The sequence below is a fragment of the Neltuma alba genome, unplaced genomic scaffold (assembly GCF_004799145.2).
Source record: "Neltuma alba isolate B1F8T4 unplaced genomic scaffold, ASM479914v2 tig00011738_pilon, whole genome shotgun sequence".
Classification (NCBI taxonomy): Eukaryota; Viridiplantae; Streptophyta; class Magnoliopsida; order Fabales; family Fabaceae; genus Neltuma; species Neltuma alba.
Window position 1 is genome coordinate 25,328 of NW_021636366.1, and position 15,849 is coordinate 41,176.

Genomic DNA, 15,849 nt, shown 5'->3' on the forward strand with positions numbered 1-15,849 from the left:
CTTAAGAACCAGAAGAGTACAATAAGTTTCACTTATGCCAAAGGTTATTGACGAGTCGCATTGCTAATGAAGTTATGATAATACTCTTTTTAGCCATGATTGAAAGCTATTGAGTGTGAAATTAAAGAATTTAATTGACAGAAATCTAAACCAAATATGTAGCTTTAGGGTAGGGGAAGGAAATAGAGGTGCTCGAAAGTTTCCTCACGTTGGTATATGATGAAGAAACACAATCTAGAGGTGTTAAGATGATAATTATGAGAGCATGATGCAGTCGTTTCCAAATCAACAAAAGCTATTTGGATGGAAGACATGGAGAGCACAGAAATTTCTAGAAAGGGTCTTGTGATACCATATTTGGTTGGAAATTATATGGGGAGAATTACAATTAGGTTCTATCCAAGTGAATTAAATACAAAAAAGTTCCTTAAAATCATAAAATTATTCTTAAGTCTCAAGAGACCTTTTTGCAATAAATTTTATTTGTTTAATTACCAAATTACCCTTCTTCTTTTTTTTTTTAAGTTTACATTGACAACTGAAAGAGCAGTGGTTGACAACTATCGCAGCTGGTTTGACAATTATCGCGGTTGGCTTGACAACACATTTTCTCAGCATATCACATTTTAAGTTGTCAAACCAACCGCGATAGTTGTCAATCCTTATACCCTAAGTTGTCAGCCATTACTCTTTTAGTTGTCAATGCAAACTTAAAAAAAAAAAAAAAGAAGGGTAATTTGGTAAGTAAACAAATAAAATTTATTGCAAAAAAACTTCTTGGGACTTCAGAATAATTTCATGATTTTAAAAGACCTTTTTGTATTTGATGGCCTTCGTTCGATGATAGGCACATCCGCACTTTTTACACCGGTTCCCTAACCGGTGTAGGAAACTATGATATCAACAGCGGCTATTGAACCAACTGATGTAAACATTAACATTAAAAATTTAAATAAAAAGGGTCTACTTCTTAAACTAGTTTTTTTCCCCTTACTAGCTAGTTCTTCTGATAACTAAATTTATTTTGCCACAAACAAAAGAAACTGTGAAAACACAAAGTAATCAGCAATTAAGAACTAACTAGTATTGGGGTTTAGGAAAATAGCTCAATAGGGAGAGAGAAAACAAAGGAAGATAAGTTACTGGTGATCAATGAGAAGAAAGGAAAAAAAAAAAAAAGAAGGATAGTTCCTTTTGCAAGGATGAACTGGATATCTGACAAGTATTTAGTCATTCAAGGTATTGCAACTCGGAGTTGATCATACTTGAATGACAAACACTTGGTAGGGTTCTTCATCCTCTTTAATGGATCAAATACAAAAACGTTGGCTTAAGCCTTAGACAGCTTATGGCAACTTTTATTGGACAGATTCAAAGTTGATCTTAAATAGAAAGAGACTTGTATTAGGGCTTAGATGAACAGCCTAGTAAAGAAATAAAATAGCGATGATGATACCTATAGTGAGACTAGAACGGCGGAGACAATAAACAACAACGATAATGGCAAGCAACAAAGATGGCTTGAGCACTCCATGCCATCTCTACACAACTCCAGAGGTGCGAGCATCCCTATCTATATTTTGAGATCACAAAATTGAGGACACGAGGGCCTTATTTATAGCTAGAGCAAAATTTTAACGCCGATTGACATAGAAAATGGTGTTGAAAACTTATTGTAGATCTAATATAAGATAACTGGTGTAAATTTTAAAGTTTTATCATTACCAGTTCTTCTTTTTCTTTAAACTGGCGGACCAAAAAAAGATGATATTTTTACCAATTTTAGAGTTTGTTATTAAGATTGGAAAACAGAAAAATGCGTTAAAATAAAGGAACAACACAAGATCATCACAAAATATCATTATATATTTATATTTGGTAGAGGGCGTAGAGGTTGCCTTCACAAAATATTTTGAAAAAAAAAGATTACATTTTTATGATAACAAAAAAAATTATCAGAGGAGGAGGAGGAGGCAGCCGAGGGGTTGTCCATATCATCATATTTGATGTGCCTATCATCGAGTGAGAGGTTGACATTGTTGTTGAGGACATAGAAATGAGTCACTACGCGGCGGATGCTGCGATCAATTGTTGTTATTCTTTGAAGTAGCTGGTTGAGATGGGGCAGGGAGGGAGAGGAGGGGGAGTACAAGGGGATTGGGGGGGGGGGGAAGGGGGTAGGGAGGGGGAGGGAAAGATGAAGGACGGGTCAGGACGGTTTTCTGCTGTTTCAGCATTATAAGGTTGTTGGCAATAGTGGACAAAAAAGATAGAGGATGAGAACAACAATTGGCTTCTAAGCTTAAATAGATGATAACAGGACATGGTTGGTGACCGTTCAAGTTCAGGTTACTTTAGGGAAAAAAAGAGGTAGGAGATAGGTCAATGTAAAGATTAAAAACACTAGTTGTCTATAATTATAGAGGTCATTTAATTAATATTACATTGGTTGGAATAACGTTTGATGTAAAAAATAATAATGACACCGGATGTTGTTATAACTGATTTAAATATTGTATTGTTATTTACAACAATGCTATCTCCTCATTTATTACACTGTTAGTACAATAACCGGTGTAGATTAAGTGGTATAAAATGGTGCTTTCCTAGTAGTGTTAAGGAAAACTTCATCTCTACAAGATATGTGAGATCTGGTGATTGACTCGATGATTTGTTTACAACAATGTTATATTATCTTTATACTACCCTCAAGTTAGAACATAAATGTTAATCATGCTTAACTTATTACAAAGTAGCGGCTAGAGAAATTGTTGCAAGGACGAACAAATTAAGTAATTAAGGTATGGCAGGAGACATGAACGTTTCGCTTTTGATTGCTCATGATTACTGTCCATCCTTCATTATTCATCTTGAGTCGTGGAATATCAAGAGAAGAGGATCTCATCTCGTGCTTCTGCAGTTCATTGGATCGGAGAATGCCAAAGTAATGAAAGATAAAGTACCAAAGATTTATTGTATTACAGAAATTGCAGGAGATATTATATTTTCTGATTGTTTAATGCAATATTCCGCTTGTTGAAGGATTGAATTTTTAAATATAAAATCATAATCTATTTTATTTCCTAAAATATTCTTATTAATTATAATGAATTCCTGTAAAAGAATAATTGCAATCACCCGATACACATGATCAAAGAGAATATTTAGTGAGACCAACACATATTTGGGATAAATAACCATCCTAGCTAATTTTTTTGTTTAATATTACTAAATTAGTTATCTAGTTTTTATATTAAGAATTAAATGTAGTATCATGAAAAATATTAACATGCAACTTCTAATGAAACTATGGTCATGCTCGAAAGTTTCATGATCCTTCTTTCCGGATTTGTCTTTCATAGATATCACTATTTTTACTAGTCAAGTTAGTTTAACTTTCAATTTGGTTCTAAATATAAGACTTCCAACTAATATACATGATTAGTAAAAATATTTTAGAAAAAATAACACCTATTTATTATAAATAACTAACTTAACAAATTTTTTTAATATGTTCAAATTAATCAATTAGCTATTATATTAAGGACATGAAGTAATATTTAATTGATCCCTGACAAGATGATAGCCTGCTTTTTCTTTCTTGATCCAACAAGAACTTGAACTATTTGCCATAGTTGTTTTGCGACATGAAATAAAAGGCTTTATAGGTCGTTTGGAACAACTTATAAGTAGTTTATAAGTAACTTTTTAATAGTGATTTACGGAATACGATACAAATATATGAGAAGAGTTTTATCTCAGTTTATGTGAAACGTGCTTATAGAAAATTTTTTAAACCCTTCTAAACAGGCCCATTATGATATCAAGAGAAAATTTTCCAATCAGCAGTACATATTAGCATTAAGCTTTGCCGGAAAAATCTTTTTGTTGAGAGACTTCGGCCACAATCGCTCCTATTAATATTCCTGCCTAAACGAACACCCACAACATCATTAAGATTTTTAATAATAATTTCTACCAAACTTCTTGGAAGATAAGCATTATTAATATTAATAATAAATTGAAGAATCAATAATAAAAACTTTAAAAAATCAACTTTATTTTAGTATAATTTTCTAATGATTTATAGTTTTATTTATTTTATTACCCATGATGAAGTAGGTAAAATTATTATAAATAAATAACTTAATTTAATTATATGTCATCAATCATTTAGCAGGATGTAAATTGTGATATATATATATATATATGTATATATATTTTTGGTGAAGAAATTGTGATATACTCTTTCAATCTTAATATAAGACCTATTTAACTAATTTGATTAGATTAAAGAAGTTAAGTAAGTTAGTTAATAATAAGAAATGTGACACATTTTCCTAAAATACTATAATCATCTTTCTTAATACTTCCTCTTTCTTTTTACTTAATTATAGTTGAGAGAATATCTATAGAGTAATTTAGAGAAAAATTGATCAATATGAAAAATATGTTTTATATTTAAAACTAAAACTAACTTAATAATTAGATCCTATATCAACGACAAGAGAAGTATTTTGTCCCGAGTTTTGACCACCAGCATGATGTGACGTTTAAAGGTTAAATAATCAGAACCATCGGGAAAGGATTTCACCAAAAAAAAAACAAAAGGAGAAGGATTTATGAATATTTTGTTCCGTTTAAAATTTTTACGTAATAAAAAATTGATTCCCTTCCCACTTGCGCTGCCGAACTGAGCATCATCATGCGGCACCAGAAAGGTTCAACGGCGAAAAATGCATTCCAACTTCCGCTTCAATTCCTCAGCAAACACTATGGCTAAGAAATCAAAATGCGATTTTCTTCTAACTCATCATTCCCTTTCATCTCTTCTTTCTCGCCTTTGTTCTTACCTTTAAAATCCTCGTTGTTCACTCTCTTCCCTACTCATACTTGCCACTCCCTTCTGAAACCCTAGTTTTCTTCAAGTCCGGATTTCGAAGTTTCAGCTCTGAATCTTGAACAGCTTAGCAGCCCGATAATTTGAACTTCCCTGTATATATGTTTCTTAGTTTGTTGCTTAACTTGACCTTTGTTTTTACGTTTTTGTAATATAGTTGCTAAACAATAAAAGAAACTCCATTGATTAATTCAATTGGTCCTGTTGCATTATAAGGAGTTTGGGTTTGTGGGTGTTTTTCTACTTGTCGTATTCAAAATTTTTGGAGATGACATTCCAATCTTGGGTTCTTACTCAGCCAGTCTTCACTTCTGGCTCCAAATTACTTTACACTGCCCCTGAGAATCGGCCGAAAAGAATGCCGATGAAAGTTTTGGCGAATATTAGTAGTTACCCATTTCCCTTCGTATCAAATTGTGTTGGCCCATCCGCTTCTAGAAGCTTTTCTGCTTCCCCATATGGGGACAATGACAGGTTACTTGGTAGAGCTCACTTGAGATGTTTATGTAGAAGTAATGACTATTTGGGCGGAAACAATTCTGTTTCAAAAGTAAATGTGGAGTTTATTCTGGAATTAGTGAAGAAGGGAATTATTCTGGCTGCAATGGTATGTGGTATATCGGTCGTTGGATGTCAACGAGTCTTCGCAATTGAAGGTGTAGTAAACGCTGGATATGGAGTTATTGGACAGAGCGTATTGTTGCTCAGAAATGCATGGCCTAAGGTGTTACAAGTTCTTCGGATGTTTAAGGAGCAAGGTTTGGTACTGGTATTTCTTTTGGGTCTTTCAGCGTTTTTCTCCATGGCCGAGACTTCAATTACTACCCTTTGGCCTTGGAAGGTATGAAATATTGTCCTGACCATATGCTAACTGGTTATAAGTTGTGATTAATAATGTTTGGTATTGAAACATCAATTTATCTAGACCTACTTAACAAAGTCTAATTGACAAAAGGGAAATTGACTGGGGTGCATTAACATTTCTAGGTGCGTGTAGTGGGGAATTGAGATGGGCTTGTTAACATGCATATGAATGTCCAAAGTTTTGCCTTTAGGTAAAGAGAGGTGTAGTCATCTTAGACAATTGGACACTAGCCTCTTAGCAAACATGCTAGTAGAAATTTCACAAAAGAGATTTTGGCTGTACTGTCGGCTAGACTGCAGAGTTTATCAGTTACTTTTCTAATGCCACTTAAGCTCTGAATTTTTTAGTTCACCTTTATGTGATATCAGTTGACTATCTACTTGTTTAAGAATTTAGTATTTCAGAATTTATGCCTTCATTGGGGCTGTAATTTTGTGCACATTGGCTTTACCTTAGCATTTATGTTAGTTAATAATTAAGCTGGTTGAAGTCTAAAGTCTTATCATTGTTAATGATATTTTGTGCAAAGGTTCGTGAGTTGGCTGAAAAGGAGTCCGAAAATGGTGTCTTTAGACTGCTCCGAAGTGATGTTACTCGGTTCCTTACAACTATACTTATTGGCACGACGTAATTCTCTTGCTCCATTAGCCCATAACATGACTTCTACTTCAATAATGTCTTTCTTATTTGTCTCTACTTTTATTTACCCAGTGTAGTCAATATTGGAGCAACAGCCCTGGTCACGGAAGCTGCAACTGCTATTTTTGGTGAAGCTGGTGTTAGTGCAGCAACAGGAGTGATGACGGTATGTTTCGTTGATTTTTCAATTGAGCTGTTGAAAATTTGAGAAGTTTAGCTCTTCTAGCATGTGAGAAAATGTTTAAAGAGTCTAGGCTATTGAATTTGACTCGCAAATATCTAGGCCCGCCAGGCTATTAAACTTCTAATTTACTTTGAAACACTCTATTTATCAGTATATATATCACACTTCTTTTGTGGACGTAGGTTATCCCCTGTATTATCCTAATTAATGTTTCATATTTTAAATTTCTATTCACTAATCGCTAATTTGCTTTATATACTTGTTATGAAATATTTTTGAGTGTTTATTTTATAGTAATTGTGACAGAAAACTGCATTAATGCTTCATTTAGACTTAAGGACATGTTAACCTGGATTTGCCACATGATCATTACTTCAAAAATGCTACCAAATTTAACTCAACTTTTTTTTTTTTTTTTGGGGGGGGGGGGGGAATTTAACTCAATTAATAAAGCATGGCTTCTAAGTTAAAGAGGAAAAGCCTGTAGGATTTCCTTTTTTTGTCCCTGAGCTGCTTGGTTGCTGGGATCATTCCGTTATCTCCATGATGGACTGAATCTTATCATATGATCACTTTCTTCTCTTCCCCATTCCCTAATGTCGTTGTTACCTGGGTGGTACTCATTGGTATGAACGGAAAGTTTTCTCAAAGATGTTAACAAGAACATTTTTGGTCTTGAATCACTAAAATTGCACCCCGCATGATTTAAAGAAAAGTCTCTTTTTGTCTTAACTTTTTGATCGTTTATCCTCTGAAATTTGATGCATGCTTCACAGTCTGGCTGTTTGTGACTTCTATTCATAAACTATTTTTGTGAAGAAAAATGATGTTACGTACAACATGATTTCATACTGTGTTTCCTTTTGTAAGAAATTCTTTTCTTTTGTTTTTACATAAGTATCTTAGTTCTGTCTTTTCTCCTTATTCATTTTAGGTTGCCATTTTGCTTCTCACTGAAATCACTCCAAAGAGTATAGCTGTTCATAATGCAACAGAGGTGGCCCGATTTGTTGTAAGTTGTTCTTTTTTTTTTTTTGTTCCTTAATATATTATTTTGATGCTGAAATAGTGCTCCGTAGATGTGAATACATCATTTCTTGTATTTACATTTCATTCCTGCCTTGGCTCCATTTTATAACAAATTGTGGCTCTAAATACCTGTAGGTCCGGCCAGTGGCTTGGCTTTCTCTGGTATTGTACCCAGCAGGAAGAATTGTCACTTACCTTTCAATGGGGATGCTGAAATTGCTTGGCTTAAAAGGAAGAAGGTCTGCTGTAAAGATAGCTAGAGATTGTTCTTTCTTGTTGCATTGTATATATTTTTCTAGCATTTTATCAGAGATTTTGGTGCCTAATAGTTTTTGTCACAATTTTAATCCTTTCATCTCTGCAATAATGTCTTTGTATTTGCATCATTGGAATTTCTGTTAAGTTTCTGTGGTTCAGTTTATGCACCTTGCAATACCTAAACGTTGTCAGGAAGCTGCAAAGGGTCCTATTGGGGAGATGAAATTGTTATATTAATAATTTAATGAATTTTAGGCGCTAGCTTATTGGGGCCATTTTGGACTTATAAGTTGGTGGACAGTAAACAGAATCTCCCTGGGAATATTAAAACCTTTGTGCGTGCATGTTGTGGAATTTATTTGGGAACAAAATAATCTTTAATGTATTTGCCAAACCTTGTTTCAAGGGAAAATGTCGGTTTAACATGTTTTATCTGCAAAAATACATCTCACGTAGCTTAAAGTGTGCATGTGGAATTCTTTTGTCATTTGCTGGTTGGTATGATATTCAATAGATGCTTATTGCTAGCACTGAACTGTTGTCAATGTTAACTGTACCAGTGAACCCTATGTAACTGAGGATGAACTGAAATTGATGTTAAGAGGTGCAGAGTTGAGTGGGGCAATAGAGGAGAAGAACAGGTATTAAACATTAAACATTAATTTTCTATTCTAGTAAAGTTAATAAAGTGGAGAAAATATTTTAGTTTATATATTATGGCATCCATAATACCAATGCTGGCGTTGATTTATGTTGGAATTTACTTTCAGGAGTGATTATATTTCCTTTCTCCCCCATCAGTTTTTTGGGTAACTTTATTATTTACTAATGATCTGTGAACTCTAATGATTTCATTAGTACGCTAAACCTGTTTTTGTCACACAAGGAATATATTGTTGCTGTGAAATTAAAATCTGAAATGTTTGTTAACTTGCAATAGACTATTTTTTGTATATAGAGAATATGTTAAAATAACTGTGATATATTTGCAATTGCATCAGAAAGTGATAAATGAATGGAATGATTTATATTCTAAATCTAGAAGGCACAAAGAATGACTGGTTTTGAGAACATTATTAGTATTTGATAGAACCGTTGGTGTTTAATATGGAATGTTGCTTGACATTATGTATCATATAAGCAACTATATTCTTTACATTAAGTTGATATATTTTATGAACTTATTTTCACCAGCTGTTAATCTGACAGTGGTTATGCATGCTATATTTGCACCCCAGTGGCATTCTTCCTATTTAATAGTCATTTTTAATGTATATAAAATTAAAATGAATATTCCATTATCTGTACTATTTTTTATTATAAATGTAATTGAAATCAAAATATGTTGTAATAAGCTAATAAAAATAGTGACTTATCGTCAGTATAAAAATAAGTGGGACGTATTGGATGAGGAAAACATTCCATTTTTTCGTATGATGCTATGTGTCAATCTTTATCCTCTATTGAAAAGAGGATTTTTTTTCCCCAAATGCGCTAATATTAGAAACCACTGTGTTTCTCACACATAAGATGATAAAAATCATGAATGGAAAATAAAAGGTTTTCTTTTGTTTTTTCCTTTTTTTGGGAACCGTACAAAAATGTTAATCTTGAAAACAGGATTAAGTGATTGATTCTCTAAGGAAAACACTACTTTTTCAGTGACTGTTATAGGTTTCTTACGGCATATATAATATATATATATATATATTCATATATAGTTAATAATGAAATGATCAGACGTGCGGGAAAAAAGTATATTCCTTTGTCACATATTTTTAGTTTTCTGGTGAGTATGAATGATGAAGTTAATTCTTTTTCATAGGATATGATTGAAAATGTGCTGGAGATAAAAGACACTCATGTCAGAGAAGTCATGACACCCCTTGTTGATGTTGTCGCGATTGATGCAAGTGCAAGCCTTGTAGATTTTCACCACTTGTGGGTCACTCATCAATACTCAAGGTATATCTAGATCATTTGAGTTTATGTTGCATGCTTCTTTTTTTTTTTCTTTTTTCTTTTAAGTTTGCTAACTGGGTCATGATATCTTTTCTAGGGTGCCTGTTTTTGAGCAGCGTGTTGATAATATAATGGGTATTGCATATGCAATGGATCTCCTGGACTATGTTCAAAAGGTTGCGAGATTTAACTCCTGTCATCTCTTGTACTTGTTATAATTGCTTTGGCTATTAATTCTATCCCCCAATCTCATAGTTTGCAGAATTGTAATCTCTTTGATTTTGAAGGGTGAGCTACTAGAAAGTACCACTGTTGGAGACATGGCACACAAGCCCGCATATTTTGTTCCTGGTAACTAATTTCGTCCTCAACCGTGTGTGAGTGAATTATGTCCATATTTCTGGCTGCTGTTACACTTAAAGCGTAGACAGGAACACATCAAAATAAGGAATATTCAGCCTGAGTTCTGGTCTCTCCAAATCTGCTTCCTATTTTTCACCTTTCATCATTTTTCCTAGTAGATAAAAAAAATATAAACATTGGTCTGCGAGTATTCTATGTCTATTGCATTTAGTCAGTCTTGCCTCCTAACGATATTGGACAACTATAGCTTGAAAGGCTAGTCAGATGTTCTTGCCCTGTTGACCACGTGCTGCTCCATATATCTCATTGCATGTTTGGGGTAGATTTGGGGGCTTTTGTCCCAGAATATAGAACAGGCTTGCTATCATGATATTGCCAGACATCATTTTCTCTTGATAATCTTGGAATTTCATTTACTTCTGCCAAATTACTTGCTAGTTGGCATCAACAGAAGGAAAGTGGAAAACAATATGGGTTGCATACATGCACTGTCTGCATTCTTAATGACTATTCTTTCTTCTTCTATCTGACTATTCTATTTAGTAATTCTTCTTTTTTCCTTGTACTGAAATTTGGTTAAGAATAACATTTATGTTTAATGTACATTAGTGGGTGAATAAATTCTTATAATTGGCTATGCAGATTCAATGTCTGTTTGGAATCTTCTCAGAGAGTTCCGAATCCGGAAAGTTCACATGGCGGTTGTGCTTAATGAGTATGGTGGAACTGTGGGAGTATGTACACCTCATTAAAGTCAACTAAATTAGATCTGTGTTTGGCATTAAACATTAAAATATGAAGTCAAATGTTTGATTCTTTGAAAATATATCATCCTAATTAGCGTTGTCAATTAAAGTTAGCGTGTGATAGTGTGGCAATTAAAACATGCTATCTCTGAATTTCTGTTTCTCTTGTCTTTCCATGAGTATGGTGGAACTGTGGGTGTATGGACACGCCTTATTAAAGCCAACTAAAATAGATCTGTATTTGACATCAAACACTAAAATATGATGTAAAATGTTTGATTCATTGAAAGTATATCATGCTATTCAGCTTTATATAGTAAAGGAAGCTTATGATAGGGTAGCTATTAAATCATGCTTTCTCTGGTTTTTTGTTTTTCAATACACATTATTTTCTTGTCTTCCTGTTGTTAATTGGGAATTAGAGGTCACAACCACTATGTGCTTCTGCGCAATTATTTGCAAATTATCTAAAAATTCTAATTTTATTTTCAACTCAAAATCTATAAGGTTGTTATATTCTTTTAATTTAGTAGATAGCTATTACATCGATCTCCTGCCATCACCAAATCAATCTCCTGCCATTACCATTACTAGTTTTATAGCTGATACTTTTCTATTGTCAGTTTTCCTGTGGCCAGTTAATTTTTTCATTTTTATGATTTTATGATTCACCCCGGCACATGACTATGGCATTTTGTTTGACAAATTGAGTAAATATTTTTTATATATCTTATTTCAGAGTGAAGTTTGCTAGGTAGGTGTAGTTAATTAGATTTATTGCTAAACACTACTTCTGAAGTCTATTTTACATGCTTTTCCTATAAGTTCTAACATGCTGCAAGCTGATTTGCTTGGAACCTCAATATCTGATATGTGCTTCAATTTGGTAGATTGTAACTCTAGAAGATGCTGTTGAGGAAATTGTTGGTGAAATCTTTGATGAAAATGATTCAAAGGTAAAACTCGTTACCAATTCTTTGAAAACCTTGTTCATTTTCATCAGTTCCACCAGAAAACCATGCATTTCTGTGCCTTTTTGGTAAGCAAATATACAATAATCTTGCTTCTTAGAGGTTGCAAATGGTACTGCTGATTAGATATTGTAGAATGATTTTGTTTAATATGCACATCAGAATGCCTTTCTGCATTATTCTCATTCTAGTTCTGCCTATAAGGAATAACAATATCGAATGTTTAGGTATTTTGGCTTTTCCTCTTAGGTTGTCAACAGGAATTATCAACGGTTAAATGTGTTTGTTGTTATAACGATTTGCAAATTGCAAATTGCAAATTGATATTCCATTAAAATAAATTTCCTTTTCTTCTTTGGTTATTCAACAGGAGGAGATACAGAAAAAAACTGGGTACATTGTCATGCGAGCCGAGGGTATATTTGATGTGGATGCAAATACATCAATAGATCAGCTCTCTGAAGATTTGAACATCAAGATGCCAGAGGTCCGCTATTTTATAATATATGCAGCTTTTATACTTGGCTTATGAATGAAACAAAGTGGCAGGTTTAGCAAATGTGATGTAGTCTAATAACCTTGTATTTGGCTGGAGTTAATGCAACTTTCCATATTGCTATACCAGCATATGTTACAACACACAGAGCCATTTGTCATGAGTAATTTTATGAATCAACCCATAGAATAGCCAACTGAGTCTGAGATTTTTCCTCAAGTTGTAGAGCCTAGTCAAGCGGGTTTGCTTAGATGGTTCCCATAACGCTTGCTTGGTTAACTTTCATTATTACAGGGTCATCAATATGAGACAGTTTCAGGCTTTGTGTGTGAAGCATTTGGCTATATCCCAAGGACAGGTGAGAGTGTCAAGGTGGTTCTTGAAAGGGAAGATGAAGATGAAAATGACGAGTCTAATGGTGATAACCAGGAGGCAAAGGAGAAGTATCAAATTTTCAAACTCGAGGTAATTTTTTTTAATTTCTGGAAATCGTGTTTGTGTTTTCCATGCCTCCTCAAAAGTTGGAAAGGGTAAGAACAGGAAAGATTAGCGAGCCAGGTGCATCAAGGGTGCATATAATAACTAACTACAACAGAAATATCATCAATAAATTCTAGCTCTCGAATCTCAGTTGTTACTCAAATCAAGATATATATAATATAATCTATAGCATGAGCAAGACTCACTATCCACAAGCCCCGTACAACTCATTCCTTAGACTTTGTATAATACTAGGGGAATGGTATCTATATACGATATAAATGTCCCGACGTTTACTGCTTAGCAATGTAACTCTTAGCTCCAATATGCCAATTACACCATTAGTGCATCCAGCTTGTAGTATTGCTAAAATTCCCAGTCTCGGATATTTCTAGAGTCCACTCCACCAATGCCTTTGTTAGTATTTCTGTTGGGAATTTTTTTATTAGAAATGTTTTTAATACTTATTGGATAATTTGTGAGCGTGCTTACAAATTATGAACTTCTTAAAGATTTTGTAAGGCTTTTTTTTTTTTTTTTTGGGAACCAACTAAAGATTTCAAAGTGAAATATGCAATTTAAAGAATACAGGTATCTGAATTTCTTGATCCATTATTGGCATAGTGATTTCAAAGATGTTTGATAAAAGTGATCTTTTTATAGTATATATTGGGAAGGTGCAACATGGGCATGGGGTGATGAAGCACACGCAGGTTTGTGTGAGTTGGAGAAAAACATATCCCCAGGGTTATGGAAGAGATGGATAAAATATGGAAGAATGTGACCACGATGAACATTGAAAAATGTGTCTTGTACCATCCTTATTGATCATATTAAGATGATAATCTCAGAGCTCCTTCAATATGGATTTACTTTCTTTTTTTTTGGGGGGGGGGGGGAGAATACGGATTTACTGTCGTTTCTGTATTCTCCGTTGCTCTCCTGCAACGTGCAGAGTACATGCAAGCTTATTGTTTTATTTTCCCCCCAGATACTAGCAGGAAATGCTAGAAAAGTGAGCGCTGTTCGGTTTGAACGAATAAACAATGAAGAAGAAATGTTGGAGAGCAAGGAAGTAACTAGGCTGGTCCCAAAAATCATGAAGAGAAGATGGAATGATGAAGAAGATTCGGATAGCGCGGAATATGATGGAGAAGCATTCTCAGAGAGACCCCAGGACAGCCTATCTGATGAAGTTGAACATGAAGCCAAAAATGCTCATGACCGTTCGTGATTTGTTTGCTTGTTTGTTTTTGGGGGGCTTTGTGCTATTCTTGCAACATCATAAAATGATGTGAAGATTGGGGGGAGAGAGAGACTTGAAAAGAATGAGAATAATTCATTGGATAATAGGGAGATTAGTGGGATGAGATGCATTTGCATCGTCGGCTTTATTTGCGGCTTGTATTTTCTTCCTCTATAATAAAAGGGAAGTATTTCATTCAAAAGAAACTGTACAGATAAAAACGAGGAAGCCTACAGTAGAAGGTGCTGGAATTTATTTCATTTCCAATTTCCATTACTGCTAATCAGAATTGGCCAAAAAAGAAAAAATTACTGCTAATCAGAAATAGACTTGAGATGCTCTGGTTCAGACACTACTTCGAAGGAAATAAATTTATTTTCCCCCTTTTACTTGGACGATCTAAACCCCCTCTCCGATTCTCACGCGTGCGCGTGCATGCACTCTTTTTTTTTTTTTTTTTTTAAATTTTGGAAATAGGAGGCAAGCCTAGGCCTAAAGAAGTCTCGCATGAGACAAAGTAAAATTTAGATGTAGGAATCAGGGCTGGCCTGACCCTCCAGGGCTGACCCTTCAGAACTGGCGGGTTTAAAAAGGTTGGCTTTTTAGGGTTGAAATTTTAAAAATATTCTAATTTGCTAGGCTCGACCCTTAAGCTAACGAGTTCAGGATCGGTCTGCGGGTTTTTGGCCCATTTAAGAAAAACTATCATTTTTTATATTTCTGATATTTTTTATCAAAAAAATGAAAATAAACCAATAAAATTGTAAATAAAAGACATAAACATTAATAAAATTAAGTTACAAATATAAAATATCATCATATATAAATATCCATCAATATCCAAGAATATCTAAAACATTTATTAACAAGATAACAACATCTAAAAGTTTTATTTATAGTGCAATTGTGCAATAAATAAATACTATCATTAATCTTTTAAAACTTCATCATCACTATAATTAATGACTCTTCTTTATAAGTATGCTTTTTTTTCATAACAAAAATATCAAATTTTTCTTCTTTATAGGAATTTTACTTTTAAATTTTACAATCTAGCTATTATTTTACTTTAATGTGAGAAGCATTGTTGTCGAAACTCATAAATTTCTAATTCAAATTATAGAATCACAAGTTATATAAGTATAAAAATACTCCATTATCAAATATATATATAGTTTAAAAATATCAACGCATATAATCTAAATTAAATCATTATTAAAGTCAAATTAACCCATTTTTTAAAAATTTAATTGGATAAATTATTGTCTAAAACTAAATAAATCAAATCATTCTATAAAATTTAATTTTAAAATGATAATAATAACTAAATATTTAAAATATTATTAACAATGTAAAAAATTAATAATATTAGAATTACATAAAAAATTTTAAAAAACAAAAAAAATTATAAAAGGACCTAAACAGGCCGGTCCTTTTAAACCCTCAACCTTTCAGGGCTTGTTTTCCATTTGAGGGGAAAAATTTCAAGTCCAGTCCTCATAATTTCAGGGCCTAAAAGGGCTGGCCTGATGGGCTTAATCCGTTTTCCCGACTCTAAATTAAAATTACAGTAAAAGCACAAAGAGCCAGGCGAGAAGGCTATTGGTCTCTCTGAATATCTTCTGAGAACATGTGCCAGCATCCATTTGGTACTTCTAGAAATAAGATAAGCTCCTCTGAACTTGCGTGTCCCCTTCACACAAGGAAATC

General features: G+C 33.5%; 1 protein-coding gene across 1 annotated transcript; it reads left to right on the plus strand.

The window, feature by feature from the left end:
- Positions 1 to 4,687: 4,687 nt before the first annotated feature.
- LOC114717480 (putative DUF21 domain-containing protein At3g13070, chloroplastic) lies at positions 4,688 to 14,399 on the plus strand. Its single transcript, XM_028902620.1, has 14 exons — positions 4,688 to 5,741; positions 6,295 to 6,392; positions 6,477 to 6,570; positions 7,523 to 7,600; positions 7,753 to 7,856; positions 8,436 to 8,515; positions 9,699 to 9,840; positions 9,935 to 10,013; positions 10,125 to 10,188; positions 10,843 to 10,934; positions 11,837 to 11,902; positions 12,288 to 12,404; positions 12,708 to 12,878; positions 13,885 to 14,399. The coding sequence occupies exons 1-14, from the start codon at positions 5,169 to 5,171 to the stop codon at positions 14,125 to 14,127; spliced, it is 2,001 nt and encodes a 666-aa protein (XP_028758453.1). The 5' UTR covers positions 4,688 to 5,168; the 3' UTR covers positions 14,128 to 14,399.
- The last annotated feature ends 1,450 nt before the right edge of the window (positions 14,400 to 15,849 follow it).

Coding starts and splice junctions, on each gene's coding strand:
- LOC114717480 (XM_028902620.1), top strand. CDS start 5,169: ATGACATTCCAATCTTGGGTTCTTACTCAGCCAGTCTTCACTTCTGGC. Junction 8,516..9,698: donor GGCAATAGAGGAGAAGAACA/GGTATTAAACAT, acceptor ATTCTTTTTCAT/AGGATATGATTGAAAATGTG. Junction 10,014..10,124: donor TCCTGGACTATGTTCAAAAG/GTTGCGAGATTT, acceptor TTGATTTTGAAG/GGTGAGCTACTAGAAAGTAC.